This window comes from Brassica oleracea, chromosome C4, assembly GCF_000695525.1.
Source record: "Brassica oleracea var. oleracea cultivar TO1000 chromosome C4, BOL, whole genome shotgun sequence".
NCBI lineage: Eukaryota > Viridiplantae > Streptophyta > Magnoliopsida > Brassicales > Brassicaceae > Brassica > Brassica oleracea.
Window position 1 is genome coordinate 52556180 of NC_027751.1, and position 20636 is coordinate 52576815.

General features: G+C 35.3%; 3 protein-coding genes, 1 non-coding gene and 1 pseudogene across 5 annotated transcripts; 3 read left to right on the forward strand and 2 right to left on the reverse strand.

The window, feature by feature from the left end:
• The first annotated feature begins 281 nt into the window (after window positions 1-281).
• On the forward strand, window positions 282-2593 carry LOC106337037. Its single transcript, XM_013776050.1, has 7 exons — window positions 282-583; window positions 655-741; window positions 832-1080; window positions 1159-1323; window positions 1407-1460; window positions 1564-1710; window positions 2003-2593. Exons 1-7 carry the CDS (start codon window positions 422-424, stop codon window positions 2381-2383), a joined length of 1245 nt encoding a protein of 414 aa, XP_013631504.1. The 5' UTR covers window positions 282-421; the 3' UTR covers window positions 2384-2593.
• Window positions 2594-4419: 1826 nt separating this feature from the next.
• On the forward strand, window positions 4420-9115 carry LOC106339225 (annotated as a pseudogene).
• Window positions 9116-10228: 1113 nt separating this feature from the next.
• On the forward strand, window positions 10229-12338 carry LOC106339456. 2 transcript variants are annotated; one of them, XM_013778268.1, is made up of 2 exons: window positions 10229-10477; window positions 10655-12338. In XM_013778268.1, exons 1-2 carry the CDS (start codon window positions 10357-10359, stop codon window positions 12199-12201), a joined length of 1668 nt encoding a protein of 555 aa, XP_013633722.1. In that variant the 5' UTR covers window positions 10229-10356; the 3' UTR covers window positions 12202-12338. The 2 variants fall into 2 exon arrangements, with proteins under 2 accessions (XP_013633722.1, XP_013633723.1); XM_013778269.1 differs by having other exon boundaries at window positions 10230-10477; window positions 10664-12338.
• Window positions 12339-12658: 320 nt separating this feature from the next.
• On the reverse strand, window positions 12659-15517 carry LOC106340853 (major facilitator superfamily domain-containing protein 12). Its single transcript, XM_013779682.1, has 12 exons — window positions 15341-15517; window positions 15196-15265; window positions 14769-14965; window positions 14607-14682; window positions 14429-14512; window positions 14257-14336; window positions 14020-14146; window positions 13874-13933; window positions 13760-13810; window positions 13364-13522; window positions 13142-13274; window positions 12659-13060 (listed from the first exon to the last, which is right to left on the reverse strand). Exons 1-12 carry the CDS (start codon window positions 15508-15510, stop codon window positions 12882-12884), a joined length of 1386 nt encoding a protein of 461 aa, XP_013635136.1. The 5' UTR covers window positions 15511-15517; the 3' UTR covers window positions 12659-12881.
• Window positions 15518-17428: 1911 nt separating this feature from the next.
• Window positions 17429-17510, reverse strand: TRNAS-GCU. The gene has a single exon. It is a non-coding gene; the product is annotated as a tRNA-Ser (tRNA).
• Window positions 17511-20636: the final 3126 nt, after the last annotated feature.

Genomic DNA, 20636 nt, shown 5'->3' on the forward strand with positions numbered 1-20636 from the left:
TGGTGTACAAAAGAGTGAGATGAGTGATGGTATTTATAGTGAACAACAATACATAAAATAACAAAGATGGTGCTTAATTTGGTAAATGAGTGGGTGATCATAATGCTTGATGAGTAGATGATCATAGTGCTTGAGTTGGTAAAGGAGTGGATGATCATAGTGCTTGAGTTTGGTAAAGAAGTGGATGATCATTTCAATGCTTAATTTATAACAAAAATATAAAACAGACCAATCTTACGCAATAGAACCCAAGTTTTTTTCACTTGTGTCTGTTTTTTTTTAAAAAAACGTACGGTCCTTTAATGAAGGTTTAGCCCAAAAGAGTTATTAACTTCCCAGAAGAACCTCTCATCTTCTCTCTTCTCCAAAAGACTTTCTCTTTCTGTAAGAAACCTTTCTGTGTTTCTTTCTTTCTTTAACCATGGCCGTTAATTTCAAAAGGGTCAGCTTCTTGCTTGCTCTGGTAATGACGGTGGCGGCTATCCTCACTCCTTCAGTCATCTCCGGCAAAAATGGGTTCTCGGATCTTCAAATCCATAAACACTTGAAACGACTCAACAAGCCACCTCTCAAATCCATAAAGGTTAAAAAAATTCACAGAGATTATTAGATAAAGTTTCAATAAATTTCACAATAATTTATGGTTTCAAACAGAGCCCAGATGGAGATGTGATTGACTGTGTCCCAATCACGGACCAACCAGCTTTAGCTCATCCTCTGCTGATCAACCACACCATCCAGGTTAAGAAACTGTTCTATTCTTCTTCTTTCAGTTCGAACAGACTCTGTTTTTGTTTTGTTCTGACATTGTTAATGGGCTTTGTTTTGTAGATGAGGCCAAGTTTCAACCCAGAGAGTGTCTTTAGTGAGAGTAAAGTTTCGTCCAAGTCTAATGATATAACTCAGCTATGGCATGTGAATGGGAAATGCCCTGAGGACACAGTTCCCATCAGAAGAACGAGGAAGCAAGATCTTTACCGAGCGAGTTCCCTCGAGAAGTTCGGTATGAAGAGCCAGAAGAGTATTCCTAAGCCTAAATCTTATGAGCCAGCTAGTGTCCTCACACAAAATGGTCATCAGGTAATAATGTTTCATTGTCATGTTTATGTTGTTGTGTGTTTATTAACAATGTTTCTTATCTCTTTGGATTTGATGTAGCACGCGATAATGTATGTCGAAGATGGGGTTTTCTACGGGGCTAAAGCGAAGATTAATGTATGGAATCCGGATGTGGAGATGCCTAATGAGTTTAGCTTAGCTCAGATTTGGGTTTTGGGTGGAAACTTTAACTCTGATCTTAATAGTATTGAAGCTGGCTGGCAGGTGAATCTTATCTTCTTGAAAAGGACTTCTTGTTAATAGAGAAAGACTGTTTCTAACTCAGAGATTTGTGTGTGTGTTTACAGGTCAGTTCACAGTTGTATGGTGATACTCGCACCAGGCTCTTCACTTATTGGACTGTAAGTTTCTACATATTTCGTTTTTTTTTAAATATATATTCTTGTGTGTGTTTTAGTTTATCTAAGTATCATTTTTTTTGTTTCTCTTGTGAAAAAAAAACAGAGTGATGCATACCAAGGCACTGGCTGCTATAACCTTCTGTGCTCAGGGGTTGTTCAAATCAACAGGGAGATTGCAATGGGTGGTTCAATCTCACCTCTATCTGGCTATGGGAACTCTCAGTATGACATTACCATACTTATCTGGAAGGTAAACCAACAGCAAGAATCCAAACTTGTTTCCAACCTTTAAATCTTTGAAAGCTTAGATGCTTTTAGTTAGCTCCCTACAAACAAGAATAAAATAACTTGGTTAAAACTAATATAAAAGTATACATTGTACAACTAAATTTATTTCTATATATAGCCTAATGATGTCAATAAAAATATGTAGGCTAATGAAAAATATGGTTTTAGTGATGTTGTCGGTTTATTCAGTTTGTTTAGCATAAAACTATTTCTACCAACCGGTTTTGGTTTAGCTTCGGTTTGGTTTTTCTCAGGATCCAAAAGAAGGACATTGGTGGCTACAATTTGGAGAGAAGTACATAATAGGATACTGGCCAGCTTCACTCTTCTCTTACTTATCAGAAAGTGCATCGATGATCGAATGGGGAGGTGAAGTGGTGAACTCACAGTCTGAGGAAGGAAAACACACCACCACTCAGATGGGAAGTGGTCGGTTTGCAGAGGAAGGTTGGGGGAAAGCTAGTTACTTCAAGAACGTTCAAGTAGTCGATGGGTCGAACGAACTGAGGAACCCTGAGAATCTTCAAGTCTTTACTGATCAAGAAAATTGTTACAATGTGAAGAGTGGTGATGGAGGTTCTTGGGGAAGTCACTTCTATTATGGTGGTCCTGGTAGAAACTCTAATTGCCCTTAAAGATCTGTCTACTTACTTGCATAGCAGGATCAGTCCAGATTTAATCATCAATTGTATAAAACATATATATTATATACGCATTCTTAAGTATATTGGTTTTAGTTTGCAATGAGTGTGCCTTTGTTTCTATGGAGTGAAGAGAATATAAAATGTCTTTAAAGAACATGGTCCCATGTGTATACTGGAATATATATATAATCACATTAGTTACTCGTCTTTGTTTCCAGGTGACCTGTGTTATAATTGCTTTGTCTACGTATAACAAAACATAGAGATGGGACTTTTGGATCTTCCATTATAATTATTGGTCAAACTTCATTAGTATCGTGTAATAAATAAATGTATTGTTTCATAATTTAGTTGTCACTAATACTCATCCAAAAATATATTGTTTCATAATTTAGTTGTCACTAATGTGTTGCCGTTTGTCTTGTGACTGACACTATCGCTTTATTTCTTTTGGAGCGAATTTAGTATGTGGTAATGCGGGCGAGGTTTGACTTCATTTCCGGTCTCTCTTTTGTGCTTATTTAGAAACAAAATATCTTCTAACACAGTTAGTAATTCGATGTCATATGTAAAAGTAGAATCATTCTAATAATTTAATTTTTATTAGAACAAATTTTCTGTCAAAAGAAGAATAAATTAATTTAAATTCTAATAATTTACTTTTTATTGGTTGATTCATATTCTTCTGTGCACGTTGAGGTGAACAAGTTTTCTGTCAAAAAATAAAATAAATGATGATCATCTCTTTTGTTAAAACAGAAACATTATGACTTTTCTACGTGGATTTAAGTTAGACCTCCTATTAGATATGTTATATTTTCTAATCTTAATAAATGTTTATGTTATTAAATTAATTATGATAACAATTTATTAGATATGTTCATAATTTTAGAAAGAATCTCACCTAAATTTTGAGAAAACAAATCAGAAAATATCTTATCATTAAAATTGTTTTTTTTTTTGGAAAAATATTAAATGTACCAGATTTTATAACAATATTTGGAGATGTTATATTTAAACAGAAAATACATTAACTAAAGGTATATTCAATTGCTTAATCTTAATTATAGATATTCTATATTTTTGTAAACAGATTTATATAATTTTAGCATCTAAATATATACCGAGTACATTATAAAATATATGAACATAATTGCACTTAACTTACGTGATCTAAAATCCCCCAACTCAAAATTTTAAATTTTTCTTATAATCATCCGATAAAATTTAGAAATATTATATTCCACGCATTTGCGCGGATTCAAATCTAGTTATTAATTAAACATGATTTAAAAAATAATCATATGGAAACATTCCATGGCGTTTATGGTATTGTGTTTTCTTGACTTTGTAGTTTTGCCACTAAGAAATACTACCATAGGATGATAAAGGTTTCAAATCACTACTAGTTTCAGAAAACTATCATAAAATAATAATATTTTTAAGCACAATTTCAGAAAAACCTATCACATAATTTGCTAGTGGTTATGATAGTAACACAATGGGCCATGACTTAAGTTTTGCATCATTCTCAAATGTTTTTATTTCTTAATTTGTTAAATTACAGTACTCTTATAAATCACAATATCCTAAAGTTTCCAATCACTACTAATTTCAGAAAAAAATATCATAGGATGATAAGATCTTTAAGCACTATTTTCGGAAAAAACCTTTGTTAGTGGTTATGATAGTAACACAATGGGCCATGACTTAAGTTTTGCATCATTCTTAGAGATTTTTATTTTATTTCTTAATTTGTTAGATTACAGTACTCTTAATTATGATCTTATTATGTTTAAGTCATGGGTCAATGTTTAGTGATTTTTTTACTTTTTCTTACTGTAGCCACTGACAATTGACAAACCTATTACAAGATGATAAGGTCTTTAAGCATTAATTCTCTTAATTAATAGAAAATGTGAGCAATCTCTACTCCTCTATATAAATTCGAAAGAGTTGTTGATTAAAAAGTGAAAAACGACTTACTATCTAAAAGCTTTGCCAAGGAATATCATTATCCCTATAATATGGGAATGGCCGGTTTTGCGGTAGCTCTCACAGTGATAACGACAATAATCTCTCCTTGTGTCTATGGAAAGGAGTTTTCTGATCATCCGGATGTCAAAGTACAAAGACGTTTAAAGCAGCTCAACAAACCTGCTCTTAAATCAATTAAGGTAATTTGTACACATAATTTTTTTTTAAATTTGTTTTGGTGTTGTCCTGAGCAATGATAAATAGATTTGATGTTGGGGTTTCCAAACACATGATAAAAATATACTATACACTTGTTTAAAGCTTATCTAATACATGTTTACTATTAAGTGTTAAAAAAAAATTTATGTTAATTCTTATTATGTTCCAAATATATGATTTTTGTGATTTTGTTATATGGAAAATGTATGTTTAATTACTGTGTAAGAAACTACAAATGTGGCTTGTTCTCGAACTATTAGTCTATACTAATAAGAATATGTAGAAGATCAGTAAAGATACAAAATGATATGATTACTCAACACTATTTTTCAGTCAGTAATATACTATATGTTAAATGGAAAATATTAAGATCTTTTAATTTGATATTATTATTGAAAAAACTGTATTTGATATAACTAATCAATTTTAGATTTTATATATAAAACATGAAGCTAATAAGTGCATGACATGAAATGTAAAGTTTTCCTTAATAATCAACGATTAGTTTCTAAATATGCTATGATATATAAAGAAATCCATTTGCATCATAACTCCACCCTTTGGCTAATTAATATTTTCTTACAGAGTGAAGATGGAGATATAATAGATTGTGTTCCGATAACTCTTCAGCCAGCTTTTGATAATCCTCTTCTTAAAAACCACACCATCCAGGTTTGCCTTTATTTTCGATCTCTCTATGTTTAAACATGCATATATGATCATATGCTGAACTGGATGTTTTTGCATGTAGATGAGACCGAGTTTTATCCCGAAAGTTAATTCTACGTACACCAAGAAAGAGCCAAAGGCTATAACTCAGATATGGCTCAAGAACGGAGAGTGTCCAGAAAACACTGTTGCTATAAGAAGAACAGAGAAAGAGGATATCTTACGATGAAAATCCATTGAGAGTTTCGGGAAAAAGATTCATGATCAAAGCAACGCTGGAGGCCATGAGGTACAGTGTTTATTGTTATAAAAAAAAAAGGTACAGTGTTTACGCATTTTCCTTTTTGTTATTTATTCAATTGTGGCATGTTTTTAAGTGGAACACAAGAATATTTAAATTTTAAAAGTTATCAAAATTTGTATGATATTTGTCATTAAACACAAATAAAAATATAATTACGTTTTTTTTTTGTGAAACGTGAGTGTCTTTACTGTTTTAAATCGTTTTTTAATATCTTTAATTATGATATCAGAATTATATGGAAAATACTATTGTTATATTAATTTTTATTATACGTCAAACAAATATACTAACTAGGAAAGTATTGCAACATTTAGCATGATCAATTTCTATTTATGTGTATATTACATAATATTTTCACTGTTGAATACTCATTATTATGTGTATGCTTATGATCTCAATAATAATGATTTTAATACTCTTATTTTTAACGTTTGTCTTGGTGATATATATTGAGAAAAAAAAAATAAATACGAAAATTATAGAATTCAATATAATAAATCTAAATATCAAACATATCAGTACAAAAATTACAATCTACACGTTTAGAGTTACATAATTTTCGAATAATAAGCTGCACGTTAGATCTTTGATTCATGCTTGAATACTTAAATAGAGGAGAAAATACAAATCTTTAACAAGATTTGTTTTTAAACGTTTAAGAGCTTTCTAGTTTTGAATTAACACTTCTCCCTTTTTTGGACCCGCCCGGTTTAGGTCGCACTCATGAATTCGCTTGGAAATTATTACGGGACACAGTTTGTAATGAATATTTCGAGACCAGAAGTTGAAGTTCCCAACGAGTATAGCCTGGCTCAGACTTGGCTTGGGTCTGGATATAACTATAAACAATTGAAGTTGGTTTGCAGGTATTTATACTTCTTTGGTCGTCAATTCGAAACTACATCGTCTCATCTGCAATTTTTTTTTAATTAACACTACATCTGTTTTCCTTGATTTATAGGTCTATCCAGGAAAATATGGTGATAACACAGTTAGATTATTTGTTTACTGGACGGTAAGCTCCCTTTTTTTTAATAAATTTATGTGCAACCCTAAACATACTCACTAGTTTTGGATTCTGATCATAATATGCAATTTTGTTTTTAAGCAACCTGTCCAAGCAACAATACGAAACACACATATTACCACTGTGATCTGATCAAAAGTAGGAATAGAATAGATACAGATTGTGTTGTTTGGTTTTTTTTCTTGTCCCTGCGTTAATTTTTTTAGTTTTTAATTGAATATTAAAGAAGCTAACATCTTTGAAATAATTTTGGAAATAGAGCGATGGGTACGGACCCACAGGATGCTACAACGCTGACTGCTCTGGTTTTGTTCAGAGGAGCAAACGGGTAACTGTAGGTGGATCCTACTGTGAGGTCTCACAATACGACGGAGCTCAACACGAGCTCCCCATACTTGTCCGGAAGGTACTACTCACATAGTTTTTCTTTCTTTTTAGTCCTTTTGAAGAAAATATTTTAAGCGGGGACATATATATATATACATGTCTATACCTTAAAATATAGAAATATATTATCTTATAATTACATTTACTTTATGAATATATTATATCTCAAACAATAATATATATCGTTTAGTTTTTATTATCCTTTATGATGTATTCTCGTAAAAATATTCATAAAATGTATAGAAGTGTGGTTTCTTATAAAAATTTACAAAAATAATATATGAATATATGAATATATAATAATATAATATTATTTGTTTTTAAACGTAAGAAATTCACATATGAAAATTATCAAAACTTTCTCATTTAATAAACTTTTGAGTAAGCTTTTCAAGTTTTTTAAAAACCAAAACAAAATTATACTATTATTGATTTTATTGTTATTTGTTAGAAAGCTCTATGTGAACTGGTCTCCATTTGGTAATATATCTGAGTTTCTGGAGGAAGAGCCTACTTCTAAGACAGGAATTCCCTCAACATCTACTTTGGCGGAACTATGGGAAATTGATCACTGGACGCTTCCTCCTGCAAGATCCGAGAAACAAGTGAAAATCTACTCCTTTCTCTTAACCATGAAAATCACAGAGGCTATTGATTCATACCTCTGGTATCCTGGTGGTAATCATAAAGACGGGTACTCCACCCGACAAATCTACAACCTCCTGAGGGACGAGCGCAAACCAGTGACATGGTTCAAGGAAGTCTGGTTCTCCAGAGGAATCCCAAAGCATCGTTTCCTCACTTGGCTGATGGCGCTGAACAGATCACCAACTTGAGATCGTCTTCTTCAATGGGGGATCATCACTGATGGATCATGTCTCCTCTGCAATAACTCTCCTGAATCCAGATCGCATCTTTTCTTTGATTGCAGCTTCTCATGGGATGTGTGGTTGAACTCTCAGCGGAATCTCCGGTACACTTCATCTCGATCGTGGGAGGAAATCATCGAGGATCTAAGGAGGTTCAGGGGTACTAGAGCCGCAAGGACAATACTGCTACTTGCTTGGCAAGCAACGATCTATGCACTTTGGGCTGAACGAAATTGTAGACTTCACCGCCAACTCTACCGCTCTACCCACTCGCTGATTGCTGAGATTGATCAAACCGTAAGAAGGAGGATCGCAAGCATCCAACCTGATGCTCCACAACTCTCCTCCGACATGCTCTGCTTGTGGTTCTCTGCATCTACCCCGTCTTCGAATTCACCCCCCGCTGCTACTGACGTTACGTTACCTTCGATGCCTTGAACATCATCGCTTCTTCCATCAGAACTAGGTTTGGGCTTCTCTCTCCTCTTACTTCCATATGGGCTTTCACGTTTTGGAATGGTTTTTTATTTAAATGTAATGGCTACTTAGCCTACTAAGCTATGCTTTGTATAATTTGCACTCTCATGTTTTTAATAGAAAATCTTTTATCAAAAAAAAAAGCTCTATGTGAAACTTGTATTGATGTTGCTCATACACTTAATAAATCTAGCATGTACATAATACATGTAACCCTGATTGACACAAATATCTTATATATAAGATAGTATTAAATTTGAGTTTATCATGAGCTATACTTTTAAATCAATTAGCTATAACTAGATTGACACAAATATATATATATATATATATATAGTTTTTCCTTTTTAAATTTGCAATATGGGATCTAAGCATATATCTGCATCTAAACTAAACCCAAAATGGGTTGTCTATTACTTAGGACTGGAAACTGGTGGCTTAGGGTCGGTGGAGAGCTTGTTGGGTACTGGCCTGGCTCGTTGTTTACTTCTCTCAAAGATAAAGCTGAGGAAGTTTATTGGGGCGGTGGAATCGCAAATGAAATGACCGGCGGGAGACACACAGCCACCACTATGGGAAGTGGGCACTTCGCAGGGGAATGGTATAAGAAAGCGAGCTATTTCAGGAAAGTTATGACAGTTGATGGAGCCAATACTCTGAGAGAAGCAGAAAATCTTCATCCTACTACTGATAATGATAACTGCTACAGCGTTAAAGAAGGACAAAGTGGAAGTTCTTATTGGGGGACTCATTTCTTCTATGGTGGTCCTGGTCGAAACGCTAAGTGCCCTTGATATCTGGATATGTGTGTGTGTGTGTCAAAGCTTAAGTATGTCGCATGTGTAATTTAAAATAAGAACATGTGTTAGTCATGACATGAAAAGAAAAATTCACAGTCATGGTAGTTAGATCCTTGATATTATGTGTATGTAAAAGCTTTTGTAGGTCTCAAAACTCGGTAATTTGAATAATAATATGTATGAATGTCAAAAAAGAATATGATAAGAATATGCATGTTTGATCTGGTCGTAAGGTTTTTTGTACATGATAGTGTTTGGGCTAGCAACATTTATATTTGTTCGGAACTTCAATTTTATAGATTTCTCGTAACATTTTTCACCAATTTTTTTTTAAATAGATTTCTGAATATCATTTGATGCATTGGACGAACTGGCGGTAACATGGTCATGATGCTTTCAGTTTTATGGAGTTCGCTTTTTCGTGGATTTGGGTTTTTGATTTTGTAAACAAACAAAGTTTTTTTTTGAAAATTTTCCTTTAATATTCTACTAGATGGATCTTCCAACAATGTTAACATAAAATATCGTTACATAAAAAAAAAGATATCGTTACATATATTTTATATGATTCATGTACCTATATTTTTGTATAAAAATCTATATACATGTAATGACTTTTTTTTTTTTTTTTGTAAACTATGTAATGACATTTCTACTCTGAAAATGTTCGTGGCATCTTTTTCCATGATTGAATTTGTATGGTACACTTAATAGAGTTCTAAAGATGTGTAGGTTATTGAAGCTCCGTTTCGGAGACCGATTCCTAACTACAAACATCTTACAAATGATTTTGTATTGGAAATTAAGTATATATATTAAAATCATATTAGTTTTATATATTTTTAACAAGTACCAGGTTTCTTTTGCTATTGGATAAACTGTAACAAGTCGTTTTCCCTTGTCATCAAAATTTCAAGTATTCCCTTGCACGATATGTAAACTGCAGAAAAAAAGAAAAGAGAAGGATATAATAAACATGTATATTTTGAATAAAACCTTGCACGACAGCTTCAGTTAGATCGATAAGCATTGACTTCTACGTTTACGTTTGCGTTATTTCTCATTAACAATGAAGAATATGCTTTACACTTATTCTCTTTGGCATTTAACTTCTCTTGCTTATTTTATATATTCTTGACGAGTCTTTAAAAACATCAAGATACTAAAAATATATATAACCCATGACTTCAAGTTTCTACTGTTAGACCATTTCAAATCAATCTCCTCATCTCAAAATGGGAAACTGTCTTTCAATCACGGATCCTTCTCCCGAAGCTGTATCAGAGAAGATTCTCAAAGCACTTCCCGTGGAAACTCCTTTCAAGTTTCCCTCACCACTGCCTACTTTGCCTCAAGGTTTGTACTATATATGGTTCTTGCTCATCTCTTGTGAGAATATAAAACTTCTAGGGAGTTTCGAGGAAACATGAATAATATAAAAGACTTGGATCAGTCGACTTATCACCAATTGGTTTTAAATTGAAAATTCGTAAAACTTAACATTTATTGGTTTGATGATTTTTATTTGACTTGAGTCTTCAGGTAACGGGTTTGCGAAACGAACCATTGACTTGGGAGGTCTTGAGGTTAGCCAAGTTTCCACATTCAACAAGGTCTGGTCCACTTATGAAGGTGGACCAGACAACCTCGGAGCAACCTTCTTTGAACCATCATCGGTCCCTTCCGGTTTCTCCATCCTCGGTTACTACGCCCAACCAAACAACCATCAACTATTCGGATGGGTACTCACAGCTAGGGATCTCTCAAGCAACACCTTGAAATCGCCTCTAGATTACACCCTCGTAGCAAACACCGAGTCACTCAAGATCAAACAAGACGGACCTGGATACATCTGGCTGCCCGTGCCGCCTGATGGATACCAAGCCGTTGGTTTATTAGTCACAACCACCTCTCAAAAGCCTCCTCTAGACAAACTGCGTTGTGTTAGGTCAGACTTAACCGAACAGTGTGAAGCTGACACATGGATATGGGGAACAAACGGAGTCAACGTCTCAAACCTAAGACCGAACATTAGAGGGACACAAGCTACAGGAGTCTGTGTCGGAACATTCACATGGCAACCTCAAAACTCATCTCCTCCATCTTTATCTTGCTTGAAGAACACGAAACTAAACTTCTCTACCATGCCAAACGGGTCCCAAATCGGTGTCTTGTTCAACACGTATTCTCCATTGATCTATCTCCACCCAGACGAAGAATACCTACCTTCCTCTGTTAACTGGTACTTCAGCAACGGTGCCTTGCTTTACAAGCAAGGTCAAGAATCAAACCCTAACCCTATCGAATCCAACGGAACAAACCTTCCACAAGGCGGATCTAACGACGGTTCATACTGGCTAGACCTGCCTATAGACAAGAAGGCCAAAGAGAGGGTTAAGAAAGGTGACTTGCAGAACACGAAAGCGTATCTCCACATCAAACCAATGCTCGGAGCAACGTTCACCGACATAGCCATCTGGCTATTCTACCCTTTCAATGGTCCCGCACGTGCTAAAGTCAAGTTCATCAACCTACCGTTAGGGAGGATCGGCGAACACATCGGTGACTGGGAACACGTGACGTTACGTATAAGCAACTTCACGGGAGAGCTATGGAGAGTGTTCTTGTCTCAGCACAGCGGAGGAGTTTGGATCGACGCTTGTGACCTAGAGTTCCAAGGAGGAGGAAGCAACAAGCCTGTGGCTTACGCGTCGCTTCACGGACACGCAATGTATGCTAAACCTGGACTAGTGTTGCAAGGAGACGACGATGTTGGGATAAGGAACGATACGGCGAAGAGTAAGAAGGTGGTTGATACGGGGTTAGGGTACGAGGTGGTTGCGGCGGAGTATGAAGGAGGAGAAGTGGTGGAGCCGCCGTGGTTGAATTATTACAGGAAGTGGGGACCTAAGATTGATTATAGCGTTGATGATGATGTTAAGAGGGTGGCGAGGCTGTTGCCTGGGGCTTTGAAGAAGGCTTTTGTGAACTTTGCGAAGAAGATTCCTGATGAAGTGTATGGTGAAGATGGGCCTACTGGGCCTAAACTCAAGGGAAACTGGGCTGGTGATGAGAAATGATTGATTTTATTATTTACTTTTCATGAAGCTGTTTGGTTTGATTCTTTGTAATCTATATCGCATTCTTGGTATGTGTTCTAATGTAAAAAAGTTATGCTAAGAACATCATTATTGGGAGGTTCTTAGGGTGGGGTTCTTATCGGAATATAAGAACCGTCTCTTAAAACTCTTATTTAAGAATCGGTTCTTAGTTTTTTTTAGTTAAAAGTTAAGAGACAGGTTCTTATATTCCGTTAAAAATTCCACCTTAAGAATCCTTCAATAATAATGTTCTAACACTCTATTTGGTTTATCTATTTGTTTTATGTTACACACTGTTTTCTCGAGCTCTGTTTCATCAGTTGTATAACATACAAGGATGCGATAAAATTTAGCTATACAAACTTCTCCGAAACAAAGAACTAAACTCAATCCGAATAATATTGAATAGTACTATTTGATTATAATGAAGCAGCAATTACACTCTTGGATTTGAATCTGAGTAATCGCTGACATAACCCAGACGATCTTCTCCTTAAGTCATACGACTCGATCCAAATCCAAATCCATAAGTTAACTAACAATGAAGAAAACAACAAGGATTTATACTTTCTAAACTAGAAAGACATTAAAAAGACTCTAACTGAAACAGAGTGTTTATTATTTTAATTGTTTCACCAAAGGGACTTTTTCCTTTCTGTTCACTCAAGTAGCAACGGTTGGCACAGAGGCTTAACTATTGTGCCATCAAGTTCCATAAAATACGTGACAACGACTCCAATAAAAGAGCATACAGCTGGGACAAGTCCTAATCCATATCTTGTCACCGAAAAGTCAAAACTGTGTGTGCTGTTAACAACAACTTCTGGTGAAGTCCCGCCTGCACAATACATCCAAATCACACGTCCATCAACAATTTTATCCGAGTTGATATAATATTGGTACATAAGAAGAAACTTACTTTTGTGTGACTGAAGAACATATAAAGCAATGCCACATGACATTTTATCTAAGAAACTTAAAGACCCACAAACGAAAGCACATCCGCCAAGTTCTGAACCAACCAACACACTCTGCATACTAATTGCCGTCACCTGTAAAAGATTAAGATTAATGAAAATATATTATATAGTTTCCTTATATCACATGACGACATCTGAGGTAGCAGATGAATATGTCTTACCAGAATCAATGCATTTGCTATGCCTATAAAGACAGAGACTGCATACATGAAAGAGTTTATACTTCTTGGCAAAAAGAGGACCGATACACCACAGAACATCCATATAATACCACCAGCACAATAATAGGCCTTGAGGCGTTTCCCATTCCAAGGAATCTCCTACATTAATGGGAATATATAGTTACATAACATAAAGGTTTTAACAATGTTTATATGAGATTATTGATTATGTAGGTGTCTAAATCGATTTTTGAACGCCTAAGCCTTTTTTTTTTAAATCGTTCGAGAAAAAATGTTTTTTGTCCAATTTTCCAGCTAGGCACCGCCTAAATTGATTTTTAGAACACTTGTTTTTAGAGATGGGGAAGACGAATTAGGTTTGAACTTCTTGTATACCTGAAGCATAACCGACACAACGAAGCTGCAGATATAGATTATTGCAGGAATCTGAAAATGAAAACATTGGTTCAGACAAGTTCGATGATCAACAGAGATTCTTCTTTCACTTACCAGAGCTTTAGCGGATTGAGCCATTTGCAAGTCATCAATAACAAAGAATGCAAGATATGCCTGTGGATATAAATGTAATCCAGGAATGTGAGTATTAATATAGATACAAGAGAAGCAAGAAAGTGAGAAACGATACATAAACTAACCTGTGAAACATTCAAGACTAGTCGTGTGAGGAGATAAACCATAGCGACTTGATAATATAGAATCTTACGGAACCAATAGGCCCATGGTATTCTTGCTCGGTTAGTTTCCCTTAGAGTTATACGCAGCCTTTGAACATAAAAAGAAGACAAACTCATTTTCAATAATAATATCATCTAACCATGCATGAAACTTTGGTTAAAGTTGATTTAAGCATTTTAGAGAAATGTTTGCGTCACCGTGGTTCCTTTGTCCCCATAAGAAATACGACCACAAAGCAGCAGCCAACGGTAATGCATGAATAAGCAATCCAACGATACTATAGATTTAAAGACAGACTAATTAGAATCATATCTACAGGCATTAACTTTGACGTATATAGATCCAAAGAGGGTCTATAAAAACACAAACCTGTGATTCAGTGTTTTCTTTTGTATCAGCCTTGCTGACACCAAATACAACTAAAGCAATCGCGTATAAGGCTAAATTAGCAACCTGAAAACACATACAGTCCAAGGAAAAGTCAAGAGCTAAAAAAAAATATTATATATATAAGAGCCATAATAAGACTATAGGGGAAAGAGCTGACCATGCTAAACGCATTACGGGAGCTTGTTAGTGCTACTCTGCTTGTTGAGTTCAGTGTAATGTAATTTACCATAGCCCTAAAAAGTAAAGATTATGAAAATGAATACTTACTGATGTTAACCTAAAGAGAAGATAAAATGAAGAAAATAGAAGAGTGTTTTACATGTGGGAAACCTGCGTAGCTGCCCATCCTATATTGAAGATAGCTGCAAACATGCTGTACGATAATGTTTCTAGAGTTAAAGAGTTACTATGGAGGATAGTACAAGGCAAACACCCGCCAAAAACCGATGAAAATGAGATAGCCACTAATAGGGACCCTGCGGCATGCCAGATTTTGAAATGCCCAAATCTATCAATCTGCATGTTAAGAAGACAGTGATGTGACAATATTTACATTAACTGAAACCAACATAGCCTTAAAATGACATGATACTAAGAGAACCTAAATGTCTAAAAGGAGTTCTTGAACACATTATAGCAATTACCAATAAAGATATGTTTAGTGAAACCAAAGCAAACTCTCGCAACAAAGAAACTAAACCCAAAGTTTGTGTTATTCAAAAGATTCAAGCTTATAAAGAAGTTACCAATTCACCAACGAAGACAGTAGCAAAACCATCAGCAACTTGACCAGAGAGCATGACGATGGCAGCATCCCTACAGAACAAAAAAGCTTGATTTGATAATCTTACAAGTAGGAATGGATTTTATGTGAAGAGTTGACCTACAAACCTTGGCGAGAGACCAATCTGAGTCAAGAACAGGAGAAGGTAAGTGAACCAACACGAAGCAGTAATGTCATTGAGCATATGCCCAACTCCATAGTAAAACACAGACAATCTCCCAAGTGGTTTTGTGAATGATACATCTTCACTCTCTCCAACAATAACAAACGACGCCATCAACCAATCGTTTATGTTCTTCTATTTAATTGAATAACTGAAGAAGAAGAATATATATATATATATATAAGAAAAAATATACAGCCTTTAGTAAAAATTATATTACTACTATAAAATAGAAAATTTAAACGATCGTGGAGAAAAAAGGGAGATAAAATTAAAATAGTCTGCGAAATCATGCTGTCATCATTTGTTCTTATTACAGGTTTTTAGACATAAATTAGTTATTCACTGTTCCTCGTACTTCCTAGTTTTTTTCTTTTTCTCCTACTTCCTAGTTAGCCTAATGTTTATGTTATATTCGGTAGCCAAATTATCTACAAATTAGTTGGCAATATAACAAAAACTAACCACATCGCGGTGATCTTTTCAATGGAAGAGGAGTTGCCCTGTTAGTCTAGACCAGAGAAACTTTTCTCTAGTGCGAAATTATTAGCTCCACATGTGACCACGCGTATATGGACTCTTGCTTATGGTCCTTTTGAATACTCAGGATATGATCCATCCGTGGGTTGAACTTTTCACATGGGGTTAGATATGTGTCTTTAATAGATCCGGTTTAACTTTTTTAGTTAAAAAAATAAAAATATAACAAAAACTATACGAGACATATTGAAACGTAACTCGTCTCGTATTTTGCATCATACAAAAGAAACTTGTCATCAACGTTTCTCATTATTCATTACTAGCTTCTGAAAAGGTTATTTAACAAAATTCGTGTAATTAAATCGTATTTAATATCAGCTATATGATTCGTAAATGCATGTATGCTTCCTTCTTAGTACGCAGTTAATGTTCATGTTGACGAGAATACGATTGTACTGTTATTTAGAAACGTCGTGAACGTGAAAATTCACAAGAAAACTTTATGCATATTTTTCTCTTTTTGTTTTCAAGCCCATATTTTCAAAACATTACACTACACATAGCACATCTTCTAGTACAAGGAAGGAATAGAATACTTTTTTTTTTTTGTTAAAAGGGCAAAATAGAATACTTTTTGTAGCTGTCAAAAAAAAAAAAAAAGAATACTTTTTGTAAGGAACACTATTATTTTCTGCGATATTATGAAATTCAAACGGTCAAACTTAACATGGGAGCCCCGAGCCTGCATGGATGTATTTTTGTACTTCTTCCCAAAAAAAATTCTTATAATAAGTACTTATGCTATAATATTTTTAGATATTTTTAGTTTTTTAAAAGTATATAAAATAGATATGAAAAATGATCAAATAAAAAATTTCTTAAAATTTAAGCAATATTTATGATAAAAGTACACATAATTAGATATTTTGACAATCTCTTTAGACTAATAATTGTTTTCTATGTTTATATGTCGTTTTCCAAATATTTTTAATGAACTTTAAACAATTAATCTTTCATTTTCATGGTTTATTTATGATTATGATTTTTTTTTCTTTATTGTATTTTTTTGTGATTTGTCATTATCCAAAATTTCTTAATAGAAATCTAAGTATTCAACTAATTAGATGATGTCAGATTTTATAAAGAAAAGAAGATTATATTCGCGAAATTATAAAATTAATTGTGATAAACTCAAATGTTATATATTAAACCTTTTTCATATAAAAAATAACAACTTCAGCAAAAAAAACAAAACATGTTTTGCTATTATATACTATATCATTTTTATACGAAGCTAATGATAATATTACAACACTACGAAGAAATGGGCAATGAGTTCGAATGTTAGCCATCGTTTACGTAAGCTTTGAGCGTAACTCGTACCTGGCAAAAGAGATTGACCATGGTTGTTAGCCATCGTCGGTTCTTGCAGTCGGTGACATGGAGCTCAGGGGCCGATCTAATGGGCATTTACTGTTTTCCTTTGGGATGGGCTTTTTCTTCTTCAAGATTTTGGTGAAAAGTTAAAAATCGATATTTTTGAAAAACATTTCGTCGCCTGAGAGATTCGAACTCTCGCGGGGAAACCCCATGTACTTAGCAGGCACACGCCTTAACCACTCGGCCAAAGCGACGTTTTGTTAGACACTGAAATTATATTAAAATGTTAAAACTAAAATAGATTCTTTTGCAGATTTCAAAGTACAAAAGGCTTTCAAATGACAATCCATAGTCTGAGAATATAATTTATAAGAAACTAGAGAAAAAATCCGGTTGCCGTTCGCCCTAGCGCCGTTTCTCCCAACCACAATTCCCGAGGCCGATCTGCTTTCACTCCTCTCCGACCCCGGAGGAGCTCGAGCTCGCCGGCGTCGGGACTCTTCATCCCGTCCTTGCTCATCTGCTGTTTCGCTGGTCCGTTTTTCCTCTGCTCTGCTCGTCGACTCTGGTCCAACTCCGATGGAGCCCCCTCTCCCCGTCTCTGTTCTTACACCACCTGTTTCTCCGCTCCGCCCCTCACCGTGTTCTTCTCGTGAAGCTCTGCGTTACTCAGTCGCCGGCTCCGACGAACAAACTGATTCTATCATACTCCTGCTCGATCCTTCTCCTTTTGTAGTACTGAGTTTTCTCTCTCGAGTGAACTTGTTCTCGGTGAGGTCTTTGAAGAGTAATCCCAGATCTATGGTCACAGAAGACTTTGTGAGGTCTTTGAAGAGTAGTCTCAGATCTATGGTCAAAGAAGGCTTTCCCTTCCACACCAGTCCGACGAAGAACATCCTAATTGAATGGTACGTGTCAAACCCAGCCTTAAGGGCTCTGATTTCTCTGCAAGATTTGTTAGGGACTGCGAAGATCTTGGTTGAGGAAAGAATCGTCGCCATACTAGTCTCTCTCCAGTACAGCACAAACCAAAGCTTTGAGGACATGCTGTTGTTAGTGAATGTATTAGTGGTGACTGGTTTAGACAAGGTTCAGCTCTCACTCCGACAAGATAAATCTGTATTCACTGCCAAACCGTGTGTTCGGTATCTGCAAATCCTCCATACTTTCACCTCATTGCCCCAGCTTCTACGGTTCATCAACTTCTATGTGTCCTGGCCTACAACAACGTTGAGCCACACCGGACGTGGAGAGATGGCTTTGACATCCATACCGTGCTCGTTAGTGTCAACTCCATATATGGAGTCAGAGAAGATATTTGTCCCAATCGTCTCAGCGCCCTTCTCACTGAACAACATGCTCTTCCAAACTTATGAGATTCACCTAGTCTTTTTGGAGAGCATTGTCGGACGATCACCGGATGCTCCATTCTTGCGCCTACAATGTATGGTCATTGATTGTTTAAAGAAAGCAATGCCAGTCATCATTTCCACTGAGCCCAAAACTGTCACGATGAGTCTCCTAAAAGAGTACTCTAGAACCGGAGTTTATGGCTCAACTCTCCTTGACCAAGCCACCTTAATGGAGTATTATTACCTTCTCTCCGATCAAGCCTGCAAGCGAGCCTCAACATCTCATAACAGTCTCAAGTATGCATCTTGGTCTCGAGGTCTCCTACCTTATGCTCCTTTGATCTTGAACTTGCTTTCAAGCAAGAGCTGGTTATTTTCAGTGGCGGTATGCAACTGCTCCCAAACCCTTCGTGGGTATTTCAACGTCGATCATTCCGACTATAATTTGTTCTCTCCAAGAACAGTTTCATGGATTCAAGTGAAGTGTCTCTACGGGTCATTTTACTCCTTGAACACATCTATCGTTTTCTTTGTTGTAGTTTCCTTCTGTTTTCGTCTTCCCGTTGAGTTTTCCTCCGGATGTAATCGTCTTAGCTCGTTTAACATTTAGATTAATATAATCAGTTTCGTGACAAAAAAAAAAAGAAACTAGAGAAAATTTTGATATAAAAACTACTTCTCAACCACCACTTCTTCGATGTCCTCTTCACAGTCAATACTAGCGATGGAGGAGACAACTACTGGAGCTACTGCAGGTTGTGGATGCCATTATATTCTGTGATTTTGACCATATCACCTTGATGTAATATACATTTCCAAATCTATATGCCACAGTTTTGAAATGTTTTTTCATATATTAATTTCTTAATAATATTTTTTTCTCTTTATAATGAGTTATTCAATTTAAATTGCATGAAAATTAAAACGTTACAGGACTGTCTTCGATTAGCTAAAGTGGCCCAAATACACATTAGTAGAGAACCAATAAATAATGTGAGAAGACAAAAGTTCTTAATGAATAGTTAACTTCTTATATAAACAAACTCGTATTTACAAATTACACAGGACATGTTTATTGAGTGAAACCTAAATTAATGAACTCCACTCTCTCTAGTTATTTAAATCGACGAATGATATGGTTTCTAGTTCATGCCCCCATTCACATACACTAGGTGCAAGCGCGGGGTCGGCTACATTATAGGTGCATTGTATAGTTTTGTTTACGGGATTTTATTGGTTGTTTGTTTTTTTTGTCTATAATGTGATTGATGAGACTTTGGATATTACATAGGTTGATGAGTTTGATACAAGAATGAACGACGAAGTCATATATTGATTTTTTTTATCTTATATGTTCAAAGTTGAGGGTGATGGAACTTGTTAGTGTTTACTTAGGTTGATGAGTTTGATACAAGAATGAACGACGAAGTCATATATTGATTTTTTTTATCTTATATGTTCAAAGTTGAGGGTGATGGAACTTGTTAGTGTTTACTTAGGTAGTTGTTTGTATATAAATCAAATAGTGCATGAAAAAAGATAATAAATTTGGATTTAAAATGTTAGGGTTTCAAAATAACTGGGCCTTGAATCTGTGGTTTAGTCTAATACTGAGAAAACTGTTAGGACTTCAACTCCTTTTTTTTCTCTATGTCGGGAATGTGGACACTAATTTCCTGATTCATGTAGGTAAAATTGTTTCTTAGTTTGTGAGATTGAAAAACGTAGATTGATTTTAAGCATGATTGATGAGAGGTTTACTTGCATCAGCTTCGTCTGCCGTGAGTGTTGAGTTTCGTCGGCGCCAGATGTTAGACATGCAAGAGAGAAGATCTGAATATGTTAATTTCGTGTTTTGTTTTTTCTTCTCTCGTGTTTTGTGGGTTCCACTCTTTGCTCAGGCTGTACAAAAGATGAAGTCTGGCTAGACCGTCTCACTTCTCTGAAGTATTCTCTTGATTAACCTCCCACCAACATCTATCTTCTGATTCTGTCTTGAAGTCGAGGAGCTTCCAGAAAAATTAGCTT

Coding starts and splice junctions, on each gene's coding strand:
- LOC106340853 (XM_013779682.1), bottom strand. CDS start 15,510: ATGGCGTCGTTTGTTATTGTTGGAGAGAGTGAAGATGTATCATTCACA. Junction 15,266..15,340: donor CAGATTGGTCTCTCGCCAAG/GTTTGTAGGTCA, acceptor TTTGTTCTGTAG/GGATGCTGCCATCGTCATGC. Junction 13,811..13,873: donor CTCAATCCGCTAAAGCTCTG/GTAAGTGAAAGA, acceptor TTTCATTTTCAG/ATTCCTGCAATAATCTATAT.
- LOC106339456 (XM_013778268.1), top strand. CDS start 10,357: ATGGGAAACTGTCTTTCAATCACGGATCCTTCTCCCGAAGCTGTATCA. Junction 10,478..10,654: donor ACTGCCTACTTTGCCTCAAG/GTTTGTACTATA, acceptor TTATTTGACTTG/AGTCTTCAGGTAACGGGTTT.
- LOC106337037 (XM_013776050.1), top strand. CDS start 422: ATGGCCGTTAATTTCAAAAGGGTCAGCTTCTTGCTTGCTCTGGTAATG. Junction 1,324..1,406: donor GTATTGAAGCTGGCTGGCAG/GTGAATCTTATC, acceptor GTGTGTTTACAG/GTCAGTTCACAGTTGTATGG. Junction 1,461..1,563: donor GGCTCTTCACTTATTGGACT/GTAAGTTTCTAC, acceptor AAAAAAAAACAG/AGTGATGCATACCAAGGCAC.